The sequence below is a fragment of the Pelophylax lessonae genome (genome assembly GCF_965119305.1).
Source record: "Pelophylax lessonae genome assembly, chromosome: 10".
Lineage (NCBI taxonomy): Eukaryota > Metazoa > Chordata > Amphibia > Anura > Ranidae > Pelophylax > Pelophylax lessonae.
In genome coordinates this window covers 3,397,177-3,422,477 of record NC_138777.1, presented here as the reverse complement: position 1 = coordinate 3,422,477, position 25,301 = coordinate 3,397,177, and the positions used below count along the sequence as shown (strand labels likewise).

At 48.2% G+C, this 25,301-nt stretch overlaps 1 protein-coding gene across 5 annotated transcripts in view; it reads right to left on the bottom strand.

Moving 5' to 3' along the window:
• TUB (TUB bipartite transcription factor) overlaps nt 1-25,301 on the bottom strand; it is a 212,964-nt gene that overhangs the window by 39,869 nt on the left and 147,794 nt on the right. For all 5 annotated transcript variants that reach the window (XM_082269795.1, XM_082269792.1, XM_082269794.1 and 2 more), the window contains exons 2-3: nt 14,480-14,531; nt 8,443-8,605 (exon numbers count right to left, since the gene is read on the bottom strand). In XM_082269795.1, the coding sequence (XP_082125921.1) occupies nt 8,443-8,605; nt 14,480-14,531 (215 nt within the window). The remainder of the gene's footprint in view (nt 1-8,442; nt 8,606-14,479; nt 14,532-25,301) is intronic.

Sequence of the window (25,301 nt, the reverse complement as noted above, 5' to 3'; positions counted from 1 at the left end):
TCTTTTCTCCTCCAACCATTCCGTATCATCCTTGGACAAATTGGAAATAACAGTTTCCCCACTCTTACCCTCCCCTTCACCCCCACTCTCCCTTACCTTATCTACCACCAGGCCAGCCTCTTCACCATTCTCCCCACTCCTCTGCACCCCATGGTCCCTAATGGAAGCCCTGCAATGTCTAGGGGAGGGGACTGGCACTGTACTTGATGCCCCTGCCTCAGCACCTCTTGCCGCCTCTGCAATTTTGGAAGACATAGACACAGAAGGATTGGACACATTCTTAGTAACCGATACCTTACATACAGACTGGGAAGACACTGACACACTGGGCATTGGCACAGCCCGGTGCACCACAGACTGGGAAGACACTGACACACTGGGCATTGGCACAGACTGGGGCACCACAGACTGGGAAGTCACTGACACACTGGGTATTGGTACAGTCTCGGAGGGAATCGCAGGCACCCTAGCTGCTGAGCTCTGAGCATCCTCCATGTCCAGACGGAAAAACTCTCTCATGAACTCAGGCTGGTTGTGTACTGCCTCAGGACACTGGCTATAAGGATGCCCAACTGCATTGCACAAGTTGCACCTTATAATATTGCAATCCTTTGCCAAATGCCCTAAATCCTGACACAGAGAGCATTTCATTACTGGACAGGAGGATGCAAAGTGCCCTTTATCCCCACACTTATTGCACAGCTTTGGCTGGCCTGGATAGAAGATGGTCAGTCTGTCCCTCCCTAGGAAAGCTGAGGATGGCAGATGCTGGATGACATTATCAATAACCCTCAGTTTTAGCTGCACAGACCATCCCCCCGTCCATATTCCTCGATCATCCATAATTTTGTGTAAGGGGCTCAGGATGTCTCCATATCTCCTCAGCCATACAGATAAATCCCCTTGCGGTATGGATTCATTGCGCACAAGAATCGTCACCATTTTAATAAGTGGCTGACGTGACACAACTTTGGGGATGAGCCCTTTCCAGTCCGGCAGGCTCCTATACACATGTTCATATTTCTCCCAAAATATGTCCAAAGACTCCGGACGGACAAAGGACAAATCATACTCATAGGAGCCGGTCGGACTGATCAGGGCAAAGATATCTGCAGGTTTAAAGCCCATCTGCAGAATCTTATCAACCACAGCTCTCCTATATGGCGGAATACCTTCGCCTTCCCATCTGAGCTGTACCACATTCCTCCTTTTAAATAATGAGGAAGATGAAACATTTCCATGCTCCTTCCCTGCTTGCACCCCCCTCCCAAACCCTTCAGCAGCACCAGCATAGGTTTTCCTCCCAGAAACATCAGCAATTACAGCATTGTCTTTAGACACAACCACACCTGATGACAAGGAGCCTGAATCAACCCTTGCAGTCTTTGGAGCAGCAGAGACAAGACCCACCCCCTCCCCCTTCTCTGAGCACTCAGCTGCTTTCCTGGGTTCAATCACAGCCTTGTCTACTGCAGACTCCAAAAAAGTTATAGTACTACTGCTCCCAGCATCTCCTCCACCATGCTCAGGAACAGCCACTGTATTTGGTCCAGGCAAAGCCTCTGCAATGTCCGTGGTGCTCCTCTCTGCAGACTCTTCAACCAGAAACACACAGTTTTTTCCAATTTTCTCACCACTTGCATTTAAAAGTGGAATTTTTTCAGCAGGTGTATCAGGTTGCACTGCATGCTGCACATTGTCTATGGGTGAGGGGTGACAGCCCATAGCACTACAACCCTCAGCAAGCACATTGTCATTAAAGTTCACATCACCACCTTGCACACACACTGTACCTGCTTTCTGTGTTACCTCTGCAGTGTCATGGTTAATGGCGGGATCAAACTCCCTCCTGGATGTTGCAGGCTTAATGGTGAATTTTCCTCTCTCCACAGGTCTCTCTCTCATAGGACGAGGAAAGGTATCCATCTCCTCATCTGGGGAATCTGCAGAAAAATGGAACTTTCTTCCATCCAGAGGGGATTCCAGCTCAGCGACGAACTCCAACATGCCAGTACCCCCCTCAACCTCCTGCTCAGATGTTCCACATTGCTGCTGCAGAGGGAGGGAGACAGAGGCCTCCGCCATTGGGGGCTCAGCAGATGCCTGAGGTGTCGAAGAGCTGGGCTCATCCTCCGGGCCCACTTTCTCACTCTCTGCTGACTCTGTCGGTACCTGAATCTCCTCACTGACTGGGTCACTCTCCATGCTGGAAACGGCTCCTCTCCTCATACGGCTGAAACGCTCCTCATTCCTGTATTTCTCCTGAAGTGCTTCACAGCTTTCCTTCAGAGAGCTCACCAACTCTTTCTGCTTCCTCAAAGCTTGCTCCAAGTCCTTCAATTCAGGCCTCAGAGCCGGTCTCTTCTTACTGTACAGTTTGGCACAATACAACTTTTTCTTTTTAAATTCTACTTTCAAAGTTGCCAATTTCTCCTCCTCTTTCTCAATCCGCCTCAGCTTTTCAACAGTCCTCCGTCTAAAGGTAGGCAGGGATTCACCCCTCCTTCGGCCGAGCTCCATGTCTTCCATAGTCTCAGGCCTATCCAGGGGGCCCCCGCCAGGGTCCTCCCCAGGATCCAGCATCCTTCCTGGGGCAGAGAAGCAACTCTAGCCCCTGGCTTCTGGAAGCCCACGAGCTAAGGAACCAGCAACCTCACACCTCGCTGTCAGGGAGTGGAATGGCAGTTTCCCACCATCCCTGTGCTGAGTTCCTTTGTCTGTACACCCACTGTGCCCATTATGAGGGGTTCCACCATCCCTGCACATGCACCCTTTCTGGTCTATTTTTGTAGAGTTTCCACTCCGTAGAAAAATGATAAAAGCTTTGGTCGGAGTTGTGAAGGGAGTCACTTTGGTTGGGGGGGGGGGGCTGTGGAACCCAGCTTACCTTAGAGAGGTCGGGAAATCCCTCTCTCAGCTCCCCCGGCCCCTCTTATGTGTAAGTCACCCTGTGTCTATTAGGGGCACAGGGTGACCGATAAAATGATGGACAACTACTTAATGGACACTGAGAATATGGTTTGGATTACTTGAAATGGGGCAATAATATTTATCCAGAATATCCCTCAAAAAATCTATGATACATTAATTCCACTGTATCAGAATGATGGAACATTGTATGAGTTTTGCCTCATAGACTATTGTAGACCATTGTCATGAATAATCAAAGCATTGCTTAAATGTGGATTCCATGTACTTCAATGTAGGAGATGGACAGTCTGCTACTGGGGTCTTCTTCTATTGTCTGTTTAATAAGGTGTTCTGTGTTTATACTTAGGATAATGTGTAATGTACTTTGTTTTAGCCTTGTTGCAGTGCTGAGTTAAATAGCATGTTATTTATAACATTGTCTGGATTCCCATTCACCTATTGTTTCTGTTCAGATGGCTAGATAATTAGCTCAGGTTATGTTTCTGTATACAATTTACTCTGCATATGATAATGTAATCAGGCTCATCTGACCTGGTGTGGTATATCTTGTGTGTAAGTCTGTTCAATAAAGGTTCCAGATCTTATACAAGCTAAGTTTTTGGCTAGACTTGTATGTAGGGTGGATATAATATCTGATATCTATGTTGAAGAGAGGAAGCAGTATTCTGATGGAAGCACGCACGTACCCTGTGGGTCGCTTTCGTTACAGGAGTTATTTAACAAACAAAAAAAAAAGAAATAATAACTCGGATCCTGAAGACTCATCGGGTGTCTTATAAAGATTACCCTGCGCTCTGAATCCTCTATTTATAGACGCGGGATGATCTTTGCGATCCCTCGGAGGCTGGCAGCGGCGGTCGGGAATTAATAAAGGCCATCGCAGGCTGAAGGTCTGAAAGATCATTTTATTTTTATTACATTTATATGACATTTTGTTTCCTCTTGTGGCAAAGGGGAAAAAAAGAAAGAAAAACACATCCGCGTTAACCCCTCCGATGCGGAAAGAAAGCCGAGAAAAGCCCTGAATAAAGTGTGATTCCGCCTTTCTGACAAACAGAGATGAGATAGAGAGGCAGACAATGGATGAATGAATCAACTCAGTAAGTGCCGGTTCACACTTCCGCGTGTGCGGCGATCGCATGTAATATCGGAGCGCACTGCTCCTTCATTACATGCGATCGGATGTGCAGTGCGAATTCAGCCATAGACTTTGTATGGCTAAATTCGCACTGCACCCGCACAAAACTCGCATATGAGCCATTTTTTCAGCCGCATTAGGATCGGATCGCACAGTGGTTCACACTTGTGCGATCCGATCCTGTGCGAACTGTCAGATCGCACTGTGATATGCGATCAAACTGGGGGTGTCGTTAACATTTCATTGACACCCCCAGCGTATCGCATATGGCAGTGTGAACTGCCAGATGTACATTTGCGATGCGGGAACAGTCTGCGAATTCACAGCCTTCCCGCATCGCATAAGTGTGACCCGGCACTGACATTGAGCGTGATTTTATTTTATGCTAAAGAAACGAGAAAAGACTGAAAATTTGGGGAAAAAATAAAACATTTTTATTAGTTTCTGTTATAACATTTTGTAAATAAGAAATGTTTCTCATTCACTGATGGGCAGTAGAGCAGTGGATGGTGTCAGTAGAGCAGTGGACGGTGTCAGTAGGACAGTGGACGGTGTCAGTAGAGCAGTGGATGGTGTCAGTAGAGCAGTGGATGGTGTCAGTAGAGCAGTGGACGGTGTCAGTAGGACAGTGGACGGTGTCAGTAGAGCAGTGGATGGTGTCAGTAGAGCAGTGGATGGTGTCAGTAGGGCAGTGGACGGTGTCAGTAGGGCAGTGGACGGTGTCAGTAGAGCAGTGGACGGTGTCAGTAAGGCAGTGGATGGTGTCAGTAGAGCAGTGGACGGTGTCAGTAGAGCAGTGGACGGTGTCAGTAGGACAGTGGACGGTGTCAGTAGGGCAGTGGACGGTGTCAGTAGAGCAGTGGACGGTGTCAGTAGGACAGTGGACGGTGTCAGTAGAGCAGTGGATGGTGTCAGTAGAGCAGTGGATGGTGTCAGTAGGCAGTGGATGGTGTCAGTAGAGCAGTGGATGGTGTCAGTAGGGCAGTGGACGGTGTCAGTAGAGCAGTGGTTGGTGTCAGTAGGGCAGTGGATGGTGTCAGTAGGGCAGTGGATGGTGTCAGTAGGGCAGTGGACGATGTCAGTAGAGCAGTGGATGGTGTCAGTAGGGCAGTGGACGGTGTCAGTAGAGCAGTGGATGGTGTCAGTTGAGCAGTGGACGGTGTCAGTAGAGCAGTGGCTGGTGTCAGTAGGGCAGTGGACGGTGTCAGTAGGGCAGTGGATGGTGTCAGTAGAGCAGTGGATGGTGTCAGTAGGGCAGTGGACAGTGTCAGTAGAGCAGTGGACGGTGTCAGTAGGGCGGAGGTTGGTGTCAGTAGAGCAGTGGACGGTGTCTGTAGAGCATTGGATGGTGTCAGTAGAGCAGTGGACGGTGTCAGTAGAGCAGTGGACGATGTCAGTAGAGCAGTGGGCGGTGTCAGTAGAGCAGTGGGCGGTGTCAGTAGAGCAGTGGATGGTGTCAGTAGAGCAGTGGATGGTGTCAGTAGGGCAGTGGATGGTGTCAGTAGAGCAGTGGGCGGTGTCAGTAGAGCAGTGGATGGTGTCAGTAGAGCAGTGGACGGTGTCAGTAGAGCAGTGGACGGTGTCAGTAGAGCAGTGGACGATGTCAGTAGAGCAGTGGATGGTGTCAGTAGAGCAGTGGGCGGTGTCAGTAGAGCAGTGGGCGGTGTCAGTAGAGCAGTGGATGGTGTCAGTAGGGCAGTAGATGGTGTCAGTAGAGCAGTAGGCGGTGTCAGTAGAGCAGTGGATGGTGTCAGTAGAGCAGTGGGCGGTGTCAGTAGAGCAGTGGGCGGTGTCAGTAGAGCAGTGGATGGTGTCAGTAGGGCAGTGGACGGTGTCAGTAGAGCAGTGGGCGGTGTCAGTAGAGCAGTGGGCGGTGTCAGTAGAGCAGTGGATGGTGTCAGTAGGGCAGTGGACTGTTTCAGTCATTTTTTATTTTTATTATTTTATATTTTTACAATTGTTTTAGGAGCCCCGTTGGGGGGCTTTGGTGAAATATCAGCAGGGGGAATCTGCGCCACATATGGTGATTAGGGTGTGCCCAGGCACATCCGGCACACCCCCTGCGCACACCTATACGAGAAATACTGGAGAGTGGTGGGGGGGGGGGGGGGGGTCACCCCTCCTGCTGCTTCTAAAAGTGATCCAACGGCTGATATCGGGGTTATGGCTGAAAGCTTCAGCCATAACCCCACTAAACCACTTCAAAGTGGAATATTTACGTATTGTGGCCAGCAAGTGGTTAAAGGGACTTCCATTTTTCCATGCAAGGTGAAGGTGCCATGAAATCCTCTGAAACGTCATAGAAATGTTTTTTATTAATTTTTCGGCTGATAATAGCCGTGGAATTCATTTAGGGGTTAATCTCTGGAAGTGGGGGCTCCGCTGCATGGTTGTAGACAGGTTCTCTTTAAGGGTGCTGGGATGTCTGTGTCCATGGAGGGACACAAGAAGTCACTGATCGTTGGGTTATACTGCCATCTACAGGAGAAGAATGACTTCCTGTGTACCAAGACATTGATATTCCGAGTCCATCTTCATTCAGTCGCCCAAATGAGCTAAATAAACAGCCGAGTTATTTTAATGTCTTTTCTCTTCTCCCATGCAGCCAATTACAGCGAGACGATCGGAGCCTCGCTTAAAAACCGCATCCAGCCGCCATTCTCTCCACAATAAATTAAAAAGCCGCCGCGGAGGCCTGCAGGAGAAATACGCAAAGAAAGGGAGATGCCGTTGCCGGGGTGAAGAATTCCCCCCGGCCGGCCCGGAATTGAGGCGTAATTAGTCCTAACGAGGCGATTTGTAATACAATCCGTCATTTGTTGGGAAGATTTCGGCGGCGTTCCTTCAAGAAAATGATTTATTTATTTAGAGGGAAAGCTTAATAAAATTCACCTCCATGGCGGGGTTAATTGGCGAGGAATCCAGGCGTGCGCTGCGTTAAACCGGACTGATGGACGCATCGCTGCCGCGTCATCCAGGATAAAAGCTCTGCGCTGTAATGAAGGCTGAGACATTAGAGTGTAAGCTCCTCTGCTACAGAGACTGATGTGACTGTGGGGGAGGGGACATTAGAGTGTAAGCTCCTCTGGTACAGAGACTGATGTGACTGTGGGGGAGGGGACATTAGAGTGTAAGCTCCTCTGGTACAGAGACTGATGTGACTGTGGGGGAGGGAACATTAGAGTGTAAGCTCCTCTGGTACAGAGACTGATGTGACTGTGGGGGAGGAGACATTCGAGTGTAAGCTCCTTTGGTACAGAGACTGATGTGACTGTGGGGGGAGGGGACATTAGAGTGTAAGCTCCTCTGGTACAGAGACTGATGTGACTGTGGGGGAGGAGACATTAGAGTGTAAGCTCCTCTGGTACAGAGACTGATGTGACTGTGGGGGAGGAGACATTCGAGTGTAAGCTCCTTTGGTACAGAGACTGATGTGACTGTGGGGGGAGGGGACATTAGAGTGTAAGCTCCTCTGGTACAGAGACTGATGTGACTGTGGGGGAGGGGATATAAGAGTGAAAGCTCCTCTGGTGCAGAGAGACTGATGTGACTGTGGGGGAGGGGACATTCGAGTGTAAGCTCCTCCGGTACAGAAACTGATGTGACTGGGGGGAGGGGACATTAGAGTGTAAGCTCCTCTGGTACAGAGACTGATGTGACTGTGGGGGGAGGGGACATTAGAGTGTAAGCTCCTCTGGTACAGAGGCTGATGTGACGGGGGGAGGGGACATTAGAGTGTAAGCTCCTCTGGTACAGAGGCTGATGTGACTGTGGGGGAGGGGACATTAGAGTGTAAGCTCCTCCGGTACAGAGACTGATGTGACTGTGGGGGAGGGGACATTAGAGTGTAAGCTCCTCTGGTATAGAGACTGCTGTGACTGTGGGGGAGGGGACATTAGAGTGTAAGCTCCTCTGGTACAGAGGCTGGTGTGACTGTGGGGGAGGGGACATTAGAGTGTAAGCTCCTCTGGTACAGAGACTGATGTGACTGTGGGGGGAGAGGACATTAGAGTGTAAGCTCCTCTGGTACAGAGACTGATGTGACTGTGGGGGGAGGGGACATTAAAGTGTAAGCTCCTCTGGTACAGAGACTGATGTGACTGTGGGGGGAGAGGACATTAGAGTGTAAGCTCCTCTGGCACAGAGACTGAAGTAGAAGGATTTTCAGGCTGTGAACATACAGTGCCACAGTCTATGTTGGCGCTATATGAAAAACGACATTCAAACTGAAGTCAGGGACTGCTGGTCAAGCAAGCAGATAGGTTTACAAACCCCATCTTTTACAAAAGCCCCACCCACTGCGTCCTATTCTTCTTCTATAAAACATTTCCATTCAGCCCCCCACCCCTGCACAGCGCCCCCTATAGGCTTACCGTGGTATATGGTGCTGCTGTTGCTGCTGTGATAAGACTCCACCAGGGGCGCCTGCTCCTCCGACTGCTTCATCCTGCGGGTTCGCGCCCGACCGTCCACATTAGACTGGACCATGAGGGGCTCCTGACGCTTCTTTTTCTGCTTCTGCTCTAAAAGTGCGCGCTGCGGTCACAAATAAACATATATAATAATAATCAGTGGTTAGACTGTCAGCTCTTCTGCCTACTGTACACACCTTGTGTCTCTAGAAAAGATACATTTTGTGACAATCTATGGGGACATGTGGAGGAGATGATTTTCACCCTAAATGTGAGCATTGGTAATATATCTAGAAAATGCTAAGTGCCTGGTTCTGGCTTTTTTTCATTAATTCGCTGCTGCTCTGTTCCTGGCAGTCCTCGCTCTCTTTCACATCTATGCACAGGTGTGGTGCAGTATCTGTCAGTCCAAGGATTGTGCATAGGTGTGGTGCAGCATCTATCAGTCCAGTGATTGTGCACAGGTGTGGTGCAGTATTTATCAGTCCAGTGATTGTGCACAGGTGTGGTGCAGCATCTATCAGTCCAGTGATTGTGCACAGGTGTGGTGCAGTATTTATCAGTCCAGTGATTGTGCACAGGTGTGGTGCAGTATCTGTCAGTCCAAGGATTGCGCATAGGTGTGGTGCAGCATCTATCAGTCCAGGGATTGTGCACAGGTGTGGTGCAGTATCTATCAGTCCAGTGATTGTGCACAGGTGTGGTGCAGTATTTATCAGTCCAGTGATTGTGCACAGGTGTGGTGCAGTATTTATCAGTCCAGTGATTGTGCACAGGTGTGGTGCAGCATCTATCAGTCCAGTGATTGTGCACAGGTGTGGTGCAGTATTTATCAGTCCAGTGATTGTGCACAGGTGTGGTGCAGCATCTATCAGTCCAGTGATTGTGCACAGGTGTGGTGCAGTATTTATCAGTCCAGGGATTGTGCACAGGTGTGGTGCAGCATCTATTAGTCCAGGGATTGCGCACAGGTGTGGTACAGCATCTATCAGTCCAGGGATTGTGCACAGGTGTGGTGCAGCAGTTATTGGTCCTGGGATTGTGCGCAGGTGTGGTGCAGCAGTTATTGGTCCAGGGATTGTGCACAGGTGTGGTGCAGCAGTTATTGGTCCAGGGATTGTGCGCAGGTGTGGTGCCGTGTGGTGTGCTGTCAATCCAGGGGCAATGTTATGCTTTTCCTGACATAGAACGCCTCCCAGCAGTGTTTAGATTCAGTCCTATAGGAAGCCTTGTCAGTTTCATTTATACAAGCCCTGATGAAGGGGGATTGTTGACCGCCGAAACCCGTTGGGTAAATTGTATCTTTCGAGTTATCACATTGCTATTGGCAGTAAATGATTATGGACTCTAAGATAACTGTTAGATGACTGTCTCGTGCTCCTGACGATTTCTCAATTTAGGAGATTGTAATCCCTTGGGGGGGGGGGGGCTTTCTTTGTGGGAGAAGTGCCAAGATTAAGTATTCAAGCACAATCAACACCTTCTGATTACCGGATATAAGATCTGAGTCGCCCCACATCTACCTGGTTTTGGACTCTCTAACTGAGAGGCCTTCAAAGCCTCGTGCAGCCATAAGCTGAACCCACTGCCGGCCCCCCTGCTGCCCCGTGATGTAAGATGCATATACACACAGGACAGGTAGATGCCCCCTATATGTCCTTCAATAAGATGCACCGTCTCATGGACCTGTAGAAAGGTTGGAGGTGAGAGAGGGCGGGGCCAAGGTCAGAATTTACGGGAAAAGTCAAGATTTCCATAAATTTTGATGATCGTTTTGACATTCCGTATTCACTAAAGTTCATCCCTGCTAATAGTTATTTTTTATATACAGTGGGGAAAATAATGATTTGATCCCTGCAGATTGTGTAAGTTTGCACGTTTACATAGAAATGGCGGGTGTATAATTTTTATCATAGGTGTGTTTTATATGATAGAGACAGAATATCAACCAAAAAGCCAGAAAAAACACATGATACAAATGTTATAAATGGAGTTGCAGATCAGTGAGTAAAATAAGTATTTGATCCCCTTAGTAGTTGGTGGAGAAACCCTTGTTGGAAGCACAGAGGTCAGACGTTTCTTGTAGTTGGTGACCAGGTTTGCACACATCTCAGGAGGGATTTTGGTCCACTCTTCTTTACAGATCTTCTCTAAATCCTTAAGGTTTCTTGGCTGTCTCTTGGCAACTCGAAGTTTCAGCTCCCTCCATACATTTTCTATAGGATTAAGGTCTGGAGACTCCATGACCTTAATGTGCTTCTTCTTGAGCCACTCCTTTGTTGCCTTGGCGATATGTTTTTGGTCAATGTTATGCTGGAAGACCCATCCATGACCCATCTTCAGTGTTCTGACTGAGGGAAGAAGGTTCTTTTCCAACATTTTCAATACATAGCCCCGTCCATTGGCCCCTCAATGCGGCAAAGTCGGCCGGTACCTTTATCAGAGAAGCAGTCCCAAAGAATCATGTTTCCACCTCCATGCTTGACTGTAGGGATGGTGTTCTTCTTAGGGCAGTGGTGGCTGGTGCTCAAAAATTTTGGGGGGGCGTAAAAAGAAAAATGTAATAGGTATTGCTTCGCGGCAAAAAACGTGGTAAAAAAATTGCATGACTTTGAGGTCATGGTACAGGCATGGCACAGGTATGGCGCAGATGATGGTATAGGCATGGCACAGATGATGGCATAGGCATGGCACAGGTGATGGTATAGGCATGGCACAGGTCAATGTACAGGCATGATGGCACAGGTCAATTCACAGGCATGATGGCACAGGACAATGTACAGGCATGATGGCACAGGTCAATGTACAGGCATGATGGCACAGGTCAATGTACAGGCATGATGGCACAGGCCAATGTACAGGCATGATGGCACAGGCCAATGTACAGGCATGATGGCACAGGACAATGTACAGGCATGATGGCACAGGTCAATGTACAGGCATGATGGCACAGGCCAATGTACAGGCATGATGGCACAGGCCAATGTACAGGCATGATGGCACAGGCCAATGTACAGGCATGATGGCACAGGTCAATGTAAAGGCATCATGGATGGATGGACCCAGGCCAGGCCAGAACAGGTAGGTACAGGCAGGTCACGGTGCAAGATTTATCAAGTTACCCAGGCCGGGCCCAGACCAGAGTGTGCAGATATCATTATCATCATGGATGGATGGACGGATGGACCCAGGCCAGGCCAGAACAGGTAGGTAAAGGCAGGTCACGGTGCAAGAATAATATTAAGTTACCCAGGCCGGGCCCAGACCAGAGTGTGCAGATATCATTATATATATCATCATGGATGGATGAGCGGACGGGACGCTGCGACACACTGCTCAGGCCTGCGGGAAGGAACGGAAGCCGGAAGGCGGAATCGGTGATCGTGACGCCGGGGCGGTGCACCGCCCCACACGTCACGTGACCAGATGATGTCCTACTGTGATTGGTCCAGGCTGGAGTCTGGACCAATCACAGCCCGGACATCAGAAAAGTGGGGAGTGTCGGGGCGCATTGCTCTGCGCCCCGATGACCCCCTGAAGAGCGCCAGTCGGCCAGTCAAAAACCTCAACCCCCCCCCCCATACCCAGCACTACATTTTTTTTTTGTAAATCTTTCTTCTTTCTTTTTTTTGGGGGGGGCCGCCACTGTTTAGGGTCATAGTCAGCATTTTTCTTCCTTGAGTCCAGTTAATGCCAAAGATCTCAATTTTGGTCTAATCTGACCACATCACTTTCTCCCAGTCCTTCTCTGAATGATTTAGATGTTCATTGGCAAACTTCAGATGTGATTTGTACACGTGCCTTCCTGAGGAGGGGGACCTTGCAGAATTTCAATCCATGGCGGCGTATTGTGTTACCAATGGTTTGTTTGGGGACTGTGCTCCCAACTGCCTTGAGATCATTTACAGCTCCACCTGTGTAGTTCTGGGCTGATCCCTCACTTTTCTCATAATCATCCTCACCCCATGAGGAGAAATCTTGCATGGAGCTCCAGTCCGAAGGCGATTGATGGTTGTTTTGTATTTCTTCCAACAGTTGTCTTCTTCTCACCAAGCTTCTTGCTGATGGTCTTGTAGCCCATTCCAGCCTTGTGCAGGTCTCCAATCTTCTCCCTGACCTCGTTGGACATCTCTTTGGTCTTGGCCATGATGGTGAGGTTTGAATGGAAGAAAGAGATTCTGTGGACAGGTGTCTTCTATACAGGGCCGGTGCTAGACTATTTTATGCCCTAGGCAAGACCAGCTACTTGCGCCCCCCCCCCCCCCCCCAAAAAAAAAAGAAAAAGGGAAGGGGTTAAAAACTCCTCTATGTCAAACCCAGTGACCCTGATCCGATGGTTCCTCCATGTTATGCTTTCATACCCAGTGACCCCCATATTCCTCCATGTCACACCCGGGGATCCTAATGTCCCTCCGTGTCACACCCAGGGACTTTGATGTTTTTCCATGTCACACCCTTGGACCCCAATATTCCTCGATGTCATGCTGTCATACCCACTGACCCTGATGTTCCTCCATGTCACACCCAGGGACCCCCGTGTTCCTCCATGTCATGCTGTCTTACTCAGTGACCCCAATGTTCCTCTATGTCAGACCCTGATGTTCCTCCATGTCACACCTGGAGACCCTGATGTTCCTCCGTGTCACACTTGGGGAACCCAATCCCCCATGGCACACCCAGGGACCCCAATTCCTCATGGCACACCTGGTGACCCCAAACTCCTGTTACACCCGGTGACCCCTATCCTTCATGTCACACCTGATGACTCTGATTCCCCATGGCACACCTGGGGACCCCGATTCCCTTTCATACCAGGGATGCTCCATGTAACACCCAGGGACACCGATCCCCTGTTCTGGGGACACTAACTAGGTGGTATGAAGAGAGTGGCCCCCACTCTGCCCTCCTTCACAGTGATCCTGCTGATTCCTTCTCCCAGGACGCTCCTCTCCTGGACCACAGTGCTCACCACGGCTCCAACCGGCTCCTGGTGGAGGGAAAAGCAGCAGTCAGAGAGTTCCGCACCTCCTTCATCACCAACCTCCTCAGACCATTCCGGTGCCTCGTCGCTTCTGCCCCAGTAAAGGTTCCGCCCCCCAGTGCCGAGCTCCGGCTCAGGTTCAGCTCTCCTCAGCTCCCTGCTTAATACCAACCCAGGGAAATGAACGGCTGCCTACCAGCTCAGTGCAGAGTCACTTCCTCCCTGGGGTTAAGGCCCTTCAGCTCAAGCTGAAGAGGATCATCATGCAGGCCGCACTCTGGTGGGCTCCATTCCTGCCTCTTAGGGCCCCTCCAACAGTGGTGGAAAGCCAGGGCCTGATAGTTCCGCCACTGCCCAAGACACCTGGCATCTTTCCCTGTCCCTTCTTCCTCCCCTACCGCCACCTCTCCTCTCAGCTCACAATAATAATTTATGATGAAGAGAGAGTGCCGACTCCTGGCTGCGCCCCTAGGTGGCAATGCGCCCTAGGCGGCTGCCTAGTTTGCCTAGTGGAAGCACCGGCCCTGCTTCTATACACATAACAAGTTGTCGTTAGGAGCTCCTTCTTACATTGACAGGACAAATCTGTGTACCACATGAGCACCTACTGTAGCCAGAATTATTGTTGGTTGGTAGGGAATCAAATACTTATTTTACTCACTGAACTGCAACTCCATTTAGAACATTTGTATCATGTGATTGTTTTCTGGATTTTTGGTTGATATTCTGTCTCTATCATATAAAATACACCGATGATAAAAATTATACACCCGCCATTTCTTTATAAGTGGGCAAACTTACACAATCTGCAGGGGATCAAATCATTATTTTCCCCACTGTATGAATAAAACATTTTCAGCTGCCTAAATTTGTGACCTGCGAATAATAATCCATCGTATTAAGATGAAGATGAAGAATACTCTGAATTATATTCCAAATGTCAGGAACGGGTGAGGCGTCCCTAGTGGTGAAATGGAGGATGAGATGATGAAGGTCTCTCCAATGTCATCAACTCACCTGTCTGTCAAGTTTCTGCTGCCGAAGACTACTACTCTCATCATCCAGAACACTGCGAATAGAAAGAGAGAAGGAATATTGAGTGATTGCAGACAGAAGCCGCAGTTCAGGCTCACTGCAACAATGATACAAGATTTCCATTCCAACCTTCCAGCCAGGAAGAGAGATGGAGACCCCCAAATGCTGTATGAGAATGACCCCCAAATCACAGCGACTGCTCAATGTTCACCCTCATCACCCATAGCATGGCTATCCCAAAACCAGCCGAAAACCAGCCCGAGGGTCTTCAGTGTCCCCCCGGAGCAAACGTGGAGCATAGAAAACCCCCAACTGTGCCCAACACTGGGAACAAAAATACATTTGTTTGTTTCATTACCATTACTGTGTGCACCAGAGGAGCTTATTTATATAACTCTGACATATACCGCAGTGCTGTACAGAGATCACTGAGCCAATCACATCAGTCTCTGTACCAGAGGAGCTTACACTCTAATGTCCCCTCCCCCACAGTCACATCAGTCTCTGTACCAGAGGAGCTTACACTCTAATGTTCCCCTCCCCCACAGTCACATCAGTCTCTGTACCAGAGAAGCTTACACTCTAATGTCCCCTCCCCCACAGTCACATCAGTCTCTGTACCAGAGGAGCTTACACTCTAATGTCCCCTCCCCCACAGCACATCAGTCTCTGTACCAGAGGAGCTTACACTCTAATGTTCCATCCCCCCAGTCACATCAGTCTCTGTACCAGAGGAGCTTACACTCTAATGCCCCCTCCTCCACAGTCGCATCAGTCTCTGTATTAGAGGAGCTTACACTCTAATGTCCCCCTCCCCCACAGTCACATCAGTCTCTGTACCAGAGGAGCTTACACTCTAATGTCCCCTCCCCCACAGCACATCAGTCTCTGTACCAGAGGAGCTTACACTCTAATGTTCCATCCCCCCAGTCACATCAGTCTCTGTACCAGAGGAGCTTACACTCTAATGCCCCCTCCTCCACAGTCGCATCAGTCTCTGTATTAGAGGAGCTTACACTCTAATGTCCCCTCCCCCACAGCACATCAGTCTCTGTACCAGAGGAGCTTACACTCTAATGTTCCATCCCCCCAGTCACATCAGTCTCTGTACCAGAGGAGCTTACACTCTAATGCCCCCTCCTCCACAGTCGCATCAGTCTCTGTATTAGAGGAGCTTACACTCTAATGTCCCCTCCCCCCAGTCACATCAGTCTGATCAATTTCTGAATCTCTGTACTCCCCCTGTACAATGTGCTCCCCCTGTACAATGTGCTCCCCCTGTAGGATGTGCTCCCCCTGTACAATGTGCTCCCCCTGTAGGATGTACTCCCCCTCTAGGATGTGCTCCCCCTGTACAATGTGCTCCCCCTGTAGGATGTGCTCCCCCTGTACAATGTACTCCCCCTGTAGGATGTGCTCCCCCTGTACAATGTGCTCCCCCTGTACAATGTGCTCCCCCTGTAGGATGTACTCCCCCTGTACAATGTGCTCACCCTGTAGGATGTGCTCCCCCTGTACAATGTGCTCCCCCTGTACAATGTGCTCCCCCTGTAGGATGTACTCCCCCTGTACAATGTGCTTCGCCTCTAGCATGTATTCCCCCTGTACAATGTGCTCCCCCTGTAGGATGTGCTCCCCCTGTAGGATGTACTCCCCCTCTAGGATGTGCTCCCCTTGTACAATGTGCTCCCCCTGTAGGATGTGCTCCCCCTCTAGGATGTGCTCCCCTTGTACAATGTGCTCCCCCTGTAGGATGTACCCCCCCTCTAGGATGTACTCCCCCTGTACAATGTACTCTCCCTGTAGGATGTGCTCCCCCTGTACAATGTGCTCCCCCTCTAGGATGTGCTCCCCCTGTAGGATGTGCTCCCCCTGTACAATGTACTCCCCCTGTAGGATGTGCTCCCCCTGTACAATGTGCTCCCCCTGTACAATGTACTCCTTCTCCTCACTCAGAATGTAACTCTAGCTGTTTTTATAGGACATCAAGTGTGTTGCAATTTTGCTGTGATTCTGGAATCGCACGCAGAGTTGTGTAATTCAGTAAATGCTGCAAGCAGAAAGTGGTAAAATACACACATGGTTCAATGTGGCAAATAGGTAAATAAGCTACTTTGCCGCACGTAGGGCCGCCCATTGAAGTGATTGGACCGCCCTGTGTGTGTAGCGTGGGAACGCGGAGAAACGCGGAGCGGTTTTGCGCACATTTCTAATACGCATTTCTTCCCAGCTCTGTTCTAATTGGGAGAGAGAAGAGAAGTTACACAGCACAGAGACATTTATTATCAGTTACAATTGGGATGTTGGGGGGATTTTGGTGATTTGTAGGATTATGGGATGTATAATTCCCACTCATTGTCGATGTTCCTGGCAGGATTTGTTCAGTTCTGTAAATTGTTGCCAAAACTCCCAAGTTCTGTTCCAGATTGTCTCTCGCTCGTCCTGAGCGCAAGGATAAACATGCGTGCACAGCTGTGCTTCTCAATCGCACCATTGTCAGGGTGTCGGAGGGGGAGGGGGTGCTCCGTACTCACTAATGGCACCCCAAACAGTGTGATTTTTGTGCGATTGTCATGCAGAAAAACACACAACACCAAAATGTGGTACATGAGCTTCTAATGTGTGTGCCTAGACTGGAGGGAGGCCCATTCAAAATAGTGCGGCTTTAAAAGTGCGCCACAAGAATGCGTGAAAAAATGCAGTGTCGCTAACTCGTGGCCTAATACAGTGCTTAACGTATAAATAATACAATTATGGCTGGGGTCACACTTGTGCAATCACAAATATTGCATGTGATTCGCACCGTATTGCTGTGCAGATCACATGCGATGTCTGTGCAATGCAAATTCAGCCATACAAAATTGTACGGCTGAAATCGCATCGCATTCGCACCAAATTGGTGCAGGACCCTTTTTCTGGTCCACACTGGAATCAGATCGCATGGGTTGTCACACCTATGCGATCCAATACCTGCACCATTTGACAGTTCACATTGCAATCTGGGGGTGTGATTAACTTTACATTCACATGCCCAGGGGTCCCAGATGTTAGTGTGAACCAGTGTGCGATTTAGGTGCGATGCGAGCACCGGCACTGAATCGCAGGCTTTCCCGTATTGCACCAGTGTGAACCGGGACTTAGTCCCAGTTCTCAGTCTAGCGATAACAGACATTGCATGTGATTTGGAGCTCACTGCTCTGAAAATTACATGCGATGTCTGTGCGATGCGAATTCAACCATACAGATTGTATGGCTGAATTTGCATTGGATTCGGACACAACTCGCACAGGACCCTTTTTTGGGTCCGTACCAGAATCAGATCGCATGTTGGTTCACACCTATGCGATCCGATTCATGTCTGAACTGACAGTTCGCAATGCGATATGCAAACTGATCTGGGGGCGTCATTAACTTTTTATTGACACCCCCAGCGATTCGCATATGGAGGTGTGAACTGCCTGCGATTTGAATGCGATGCGGGAGCCCACAGTGAATTCGCAGGTTTCCAGCATCGCATATGTGTGATCCGGCACTTAAACAGAAAAATGACAAAAATTACAGCCTGGGAAAGCTCTTCTTATGAGAATAGAAATAATGAGACAACATGAAACAATGTAAGGAATGAAATACAAATGTAACAAAAAGAAAGATCATCAAATCTTCGAGAACCAATCCGATACATCGCTGTCCACATATTTCTTCCACATATGTAAAATGCGTCACTTGTTGTTTTAGGCTCCGTTCACACTTTTGCGATGCGGGGACGCTGCGAATTCGCAGCCTGTTCCCGCATCACATCCGCACCTCTGGCAGTTCACACTGCCATATGCGATATGCAGGGGGTGTCAATTAAATGTTAACGACACCCCCAGTTTGATCGCATATCGCAGTGCGATCTGACAGTTCGCACAGGATCGGATCGCACAAGTGTAAACCACTGTGCGATCCGATCCTGATGCGGCTGAAAAAAAGGGTCCTGTGCGTCTTTGGTGCGGGTGCAGTGCGAGTTCAGCCATACAAAGTGTATGGCTGAATTCGCATCCGCACATGAGATCGCATGTAATTAAGGAGCAGTGCTCTCCGAATTACATGCGATCTCCGCAGCTGCACTAATGTGAACCGGCACTTAGGCTCCGTTCACACCCGATCGTGGGCCGAATCGCCACAATTCTGTCCAGGATTTCAAATTGCTACAAAACGCGGGACTTGTTTGCGATTCCATTACTTCTTAGTGATTGTAAAGATTTTTTTTTTTTTTTTTTTTTTAATGAACCACCTCCTTCCCAAGCACTCTGACACTTCACTCCTACATGTAAAAATCTACTTTTTTTTTTTTTGCTAGAAAATTACTTTGAACCCCCAAACTTTACATATTTTGTTTTTTTTTAGCAGAGACCCTTTAGAATAAAATGGTGGGTGTTGCAATTTTTTATATCACACGGAATTGGCGCAGTGGTTTTTCAAACGCAAATTTTTTGAAAAAAAAAAAAAAAAAACACATTCATGAATAAAAAAAAAAAAAAAAAAACAGTAAAGTTAGCCCAATTTTTTTGTATAATGTAAAAGATAATGTTACACCGAGTAAATAGATACCTAACGTGTCACGCTTTAAAATTGCGTCTGCCTAAGGAATAGCAGCAAACTACGGAGCTTAAAATTCTCTTTAGGCGACACTTTAAATGTCTTTACAGGTTACCAGTATAGAGGGGCACAGGAGGTCTGGTGATAGAATTATTCCTCTCACTCTGACGTTCGCGACAATACCTCACATGTGTGGGATATGTTTACATATGCGTGCGGGAGTAACGTATTGCATTTGTGTGTACGCACGGTGGGACGGGGGGGGGGGGGGGGCTTTACACATTTTTTTTTTTATTATTATTTATTTATTTTACCTCTGTATTGCTATCACAGGGGATGAACGACATCCCTTGAAATAGCATGGGCCGTGGCAGGTCCTGTTTATGGAGAGATGTGGGGTATATAGGGGTCTATTTTCCCAGCTGTCCTCAGTATGGGGTATATAGGGGTCTATTTTCCCAGCTGTCCTCAGTATGGGGTATATAGGGGTCTATTTTCCCAGCTGTCCTCAGTATGGGGTATATAGGGGTCTATTTTCCCAGCTGTCCTCAGTATGGGGTATATAGGGGTCTATTTTCCCAGCTGTCCTCAGTATGGGGTATATAGGGGTCCTCAGTATGGGGTATATAGGGGTCTATTTTCCCAGCTGTCCTCAGTATGGGGTATATAGGGGTCTATTTTCCCAGCTTTCCTCAGTATGGGGTATATAGGGGTCTATTTTCCCAGCTGTCCTCAGTATGGGGTATATAGGGGTCTATTTTCCCAGCTGTCCTCAGTATGGGGTATATAGGGGTCTATTTTCCCAGCTGTCCTCAGTATGGGGTATATAGGGGTCTATTTTCCCAGCTGTCCTCAGTATGGGGTATATAGGGGTCTATTTTCCCAGCTGTCCTCAGTATGGGGTATATAGGGGTCCTCAGTATGGGGTATATAGGGGTCTATTTTCCCAGCTGTCCTCAGTATGGGGTATATAGGGGTCTATTTTCCCAGCTTTCCTCAGTATGGGGTATATAGGGGTCTATTTTCCCAGCTGTCCTCAGTATGGGGTATATAGGGGTCTATTTTCCCAGCTGTCCTCAGTATGGGGTATATAGGGGTCTATTTTCCCAGCTGTCCTCAGTATGGGGTATATAGGGGTCCTCAGTATGGGGTATATAGGGGTCTATTTTCCCAGCTGTCCTCAGTATGGGGTATATAGGGGTCTATTTTCCCAGCTTTCCTCAGTATGGGGTATATAGGAGTCTATTTCCCAGCTGTCCTCAGTATGGGGTATATAGGGGTCTATTTTCCCAGCTGTCCTCAGTATGGGGTATATAGGGGTCTATTTTCCCAGCTGTCCTCAGTATGGGGTATATAGGGGTCTATTATCCCAGCTGTCCACAGTATGGGGTATATAGGGGTCTATTTTCCCACCTGTCCTCAGTATGGGGTATATAGGGGTCTATTTTCCCAGCTGTCCTCAGTATGGGGTATATAGGGGTCTATTATCCCAGCTGTCCACAGTATGGGGTATATAGGGGTCTATTTTCCCACCTGTCCACAGTATGGGGTATATAGGGGTCTATTTTCCCAGCTGTCCTCAGTATGGGGTATATAGGGGTCTATTTTACCAGCTGTCCTCAGTATGGAGTATATAGGGGTCTATTTTCCCAGCTGTCCTCAGTATGGGGTATATAGGGATATAGAGGTCTTTATTTTCATCCATGTGACTGTAATTGGTAAATCTGATTGGACTCCGCTGATAATTAATGTCCTTTTATTGGATAAGGACCCTTATCCGGTGTGTTGGGTTTGTATGATGAGCCGTGCGTCTGGAATGTTCCTAGAATTCCGCCTTTATCAGCCTTTCTAAAAGGAAGAGCCGTAGAAGGAACCCCCAGGGAGCTCCGCTAATAACTATAATTATAACTGAAGAGTAAATTGCGGATATTAGAATTAATAGAGGGATGGGGGATGGGGGGTACTTAGTGCGTTTAAATTCAAGCCGCTGTATGCGATAAACCTGTTTGCGGTGATAATAATGAAATAATAATGACCAGGAAAGGAATACAGACCATGGAGATGTTAGCGTGTTCTCACATTGGTAGTCAGTGTAGTGCCCCTATATTGGCCGGTACAGAAGGGCCCCTTTAGATTGGTGGTAAGGTGGAGGCAGACCCCCTTACATGGTTGGCCAGTGTGGTGCCCCCTACAGTGCATCTGGAAAGTATTCACAGCGCTTCACTTTTTCCACATTTTGTTATGTTACAGCCTTATTCCAACATGGATTAAATTCATTATTTTCCTCAAAATTCTACAAACCCCTCCCCCATAATGACAACGTGAGAGAAGTTTGGTTGAAATCTTTGAAAATGTATTTAAAATTAAAAATAAAAAAATCCCATGTACATAAGTATTCACACCCTTTGCCATGACACTAAGAATTGAGCTCAGGTGCATCTTGTTTCCACTGATCATCCTTGAGATGTTTCTACAACTTGATTGGAGTCCACCAGTGGTAAATTCAGTTGATTGGACATGATTTGGAAAGGCACACCCCTGTCTATAGAAGGTCCCACAGGTAACAGTGCATGTCAGAGCACAAACCAAGCCATGAAGTCCAAGGAATTGTCTGTAGACCTCGGAGACAGGATTGTATGGAGGCACAGATCGGGGGAAGGGTACAGAAACATTTCTGCAGCATTGAAGGTCCCGATGAGCACAGTGTCCACCATCATCCGTAAATGGGAGAAGTTTGGAACCACCAGGACTCTTCCTAGAGCGGCCGCCCAGCCAATCTGAGCGATCGGGGGAGAAGGGCCTTAGTCAGGGAGGTGACCAAGAACCCGATGGTCACTCTGACAGAGCTCCAGCGTTTCTCTGGAGAGAGGAGAACCTTCCAGAAGAACAACCATCTCTGCAGCACTCCACTAATCAGGCCTGTGTGGGAGTGGCTGTAACGCTCCTGCGTTTTTAGTATTGGCTGGATTTGCAGCTGCAAAATCTCCACTCAGTAGTCATGTAGAGATGTGTTGAATACCAGATCCAACTCTCCAGGACTCATCACTGTGGGCCTGTCAGCTTCAACATACAGATATATACACACTCAATGAGATGTTCCTGGAGTGATAGTATGTATATGATAGTATGAAGGTGATGTGCTGAAGGGACAGGTGTGAACAGTGACAAGGATGGTAATCACTTGATAGGTTTTGTACAGGAGAGTTCAAGATGGTATTAGGAATGCAGATAGGTTAGTATCGAGTATGCTAACAGGTGGTGAGGACAGCAGATGACAAATACAGGATAGACTAACCCAGTGCAAGGATAGATAGTAGTAGACAGGAGAGCCAGCAATCTATGCAGCAGTGCAGATGATAGATGGTAGTAGGCTGAAGAGCTAGCAATCTATGTAACAGTGAAGATGATAGGATAGTATAGATAGGTAGTAACAGTCCTTAATGTGCATAAGTAGATAGTGCAATAAGGTTATGGAGGTTTCCCCTGCGGGGTACTTATCACTTGTAATGTTAGTAGTTAGAGAGGTCCAGTAGATGAGGAATGATCCGGTAGCGAGATACAGGGATCAGTAGCGAGGTTCCGGTCTGCTCCAGGTAAAGGGAATGGCTGGAGGTTCCGATCGAGAGACAGGCTTGAAAGCATGTGGGTAACAAGGCAGGTTGAATGAACAATGTGAGTGAGACCGCCGGCGGTTGAAATAGCCGCTCTGCGGCGCTCAGCAGTGACATCATCATTCTTAAAGGTATATGCGTACCACCTGAAGAGAAAGGTGGGACGCATTACAGAGGAAAGTGGTGATTAAGGGTACCGGAGGTACCAGAATCTTACAGTGGCCAGACAGAAGCCACTCCCCAGTAAAAGGCACATGACAGCCCGCCTGGAGTTTACCAAAAGGCACCTGAAGAACTCTCAGACCATGAGAAACAAAATTCTCTGCTCTGATGAAACAAAGATTGAACTCTTTGGCCTGAATGGCAAGCGTCATGTCTGGAGGAAACCAGGCACCGCCCATCACCTGGCCAATACCATCCCTACTGTGATGGCAGCATCATGCTGTGGGGATGTTTTTCAGCTGCAGGAACTGGGAGACTAGTCAGGATGGAGGGAAAGATGAATGCAGCAATGTACGGAGACATCCTTGATGGAAACCTGCTCCAGAGCGCTCTGGACCTCAGACTGGGGCGAAGGTTCATCTTCCAACAGGACAACGACCCTAAGCACAAAGCCAAGATAACAAAGGAGTGACTACAGGACAACTCTGTGAATGTCCTTGAGTGGCCCAGCCAGAGCCCAGACTTGAACCCCGAGAGATCTGAAAATGGCTGAGCACCGACCCTCCCCCATCCAACCTGATGGAGCTTGAGAGGTCCTGCAAAGAAGAATGGGAGAAACTGCCCAAAAATAGGAGTGCCAAGCTTGTAGCATCATACTCAGAAATACTGGAGGCTGGAATTGGTGCCAAAGGAGCTTCACCAAAGTATTGAGCAAAGGGTGTGAATACTTATGTACATGGGATTTATTTCCTTTTTAATGTTTAATACATTTTCAAAGATTTCAAACAAACTTCTCTCACGTTGTCATTATGGGGGATTGTTTGTAGAATTTTGAGGAAAATAATGAATTTATTCCATTTTGGAATAAGGCTGTAACATCACAAAATGTGGGAAAAGTGAAGCTCTGTGAATACTTTCAGCCAGAAGGTTATCAATCGTTTTAGGGCGATTGGGAGAGCGGAAGAAAAACTTAAAGTTTTGAAGGCTGAACACAAATCCTTCAAAACTAAGTATTTCCAGGCCTGGAGTAAAAATCGCACAGCCATGAAGCCTGAGTTACAGGAATTGGAAGAAAAGGTAAAGGAACAATCTTTATTATTGGAAAGGCTGAAAGACAGAAGTGGAGCATTTAAAGAAAAGTTTGACAATGAGAGGCGTTTTACCAGCCAAGCATCAGCAAGTTCTGAGGATCAGCAGCCTCCGTTAATGGATGACCAGGCTCCATCTGCCTCTGCACCTCTCCCCCGTGCCAGAACTGGGAATCACCAGCGGCAACCAGCCAGGGGGTTGAGAGTGGACATGGATCCCTGACATTCATCCAGCAGATGGAGTCACCCCTGAAAGCAGACAAGTTTGTCTTTTCTGATGATCCATCAGAAATCCCTGAGGATGGGCAGAGGAGATACAAGCCAGCAAAGCCAGTAATGGTGGAGAAATCCCAGTACACCATGCTGCCATCCAACATGTCTGCCCCATCTGCTGTAGTGGATGGTGTCCCAGGTGAGAAGGAGCTCTGCATACAGCTACCTATTGGAGTTACCGCTGTGGAGAAACCGACAGACATGCAAGGAAAATCCCTGACGGTGGAATCCCCGGACCATCAGATGAATGTGGATGGACCTGCATTAAACACCCCAGGCATGGATTTTGCTGGTCTGGCTGAGACCAGTAGTCCCACAGCAAGCAAAATGGCTGCCAGCTCCAAAGAGCATGCTTCATGTTCACCTGAGCCTCCCAGTCTTCCAGTGCTGATTGACCAGCTGATTGCTGGTGGGGGAGGGGATCAACATAGTGTTGGAAGTGAAGTGGAAGCAGCTATGGAAGTCTCCTGCAATGTTTCACCTGTTGCTGTGTTAAAACAGAATGCTATTTCCACAGCTGAAAACCCTGTCCTAGTGGAAGAGAAGATGACAGCTGGAGTTCTTACCAGTGCAGCAGCAACTATGGATTCTGCTGTGAAGACAACAGCAATAATAAATATCCCAGCAAGTATAAAAAATGACATTAATGTTAAAGCAATGAATGTGGTGGGTGGTGGTGAAGGGGTTAGTAATGCTGGGAAAAATAAAAATGACATTTCTCCTCCTGCTCAGCAGAGGAAAGATTCGATTGCACAGATCAATCCCGAATCTGTGCAATCGTTATCTGCTAAGTGTGTGTCAGATAATTTAAAAAAAACTGATGGATTTTCTGCTAGGAGGAATGTGGGAAGCTATGCTTCAGCTTTGGGGAGTCACACCAGGGTGGGTGGTGGGAATTCTGTTATTAGTCAAAATTCAGGGAGGTTTGGTGGGTATAGGAGGAGGAATGTGGTACAATTGAGGTGGGTGGGGGATGGAACTCCACCAGTAAGGGGGAGGGTGGCTGAGTTGATTTTGGAAATGGGGTTTAAAGCCTGTGATATTTTTGCTTTAATTTGCCCGGTGGGGAGTTATGAATTTGATTTGTCG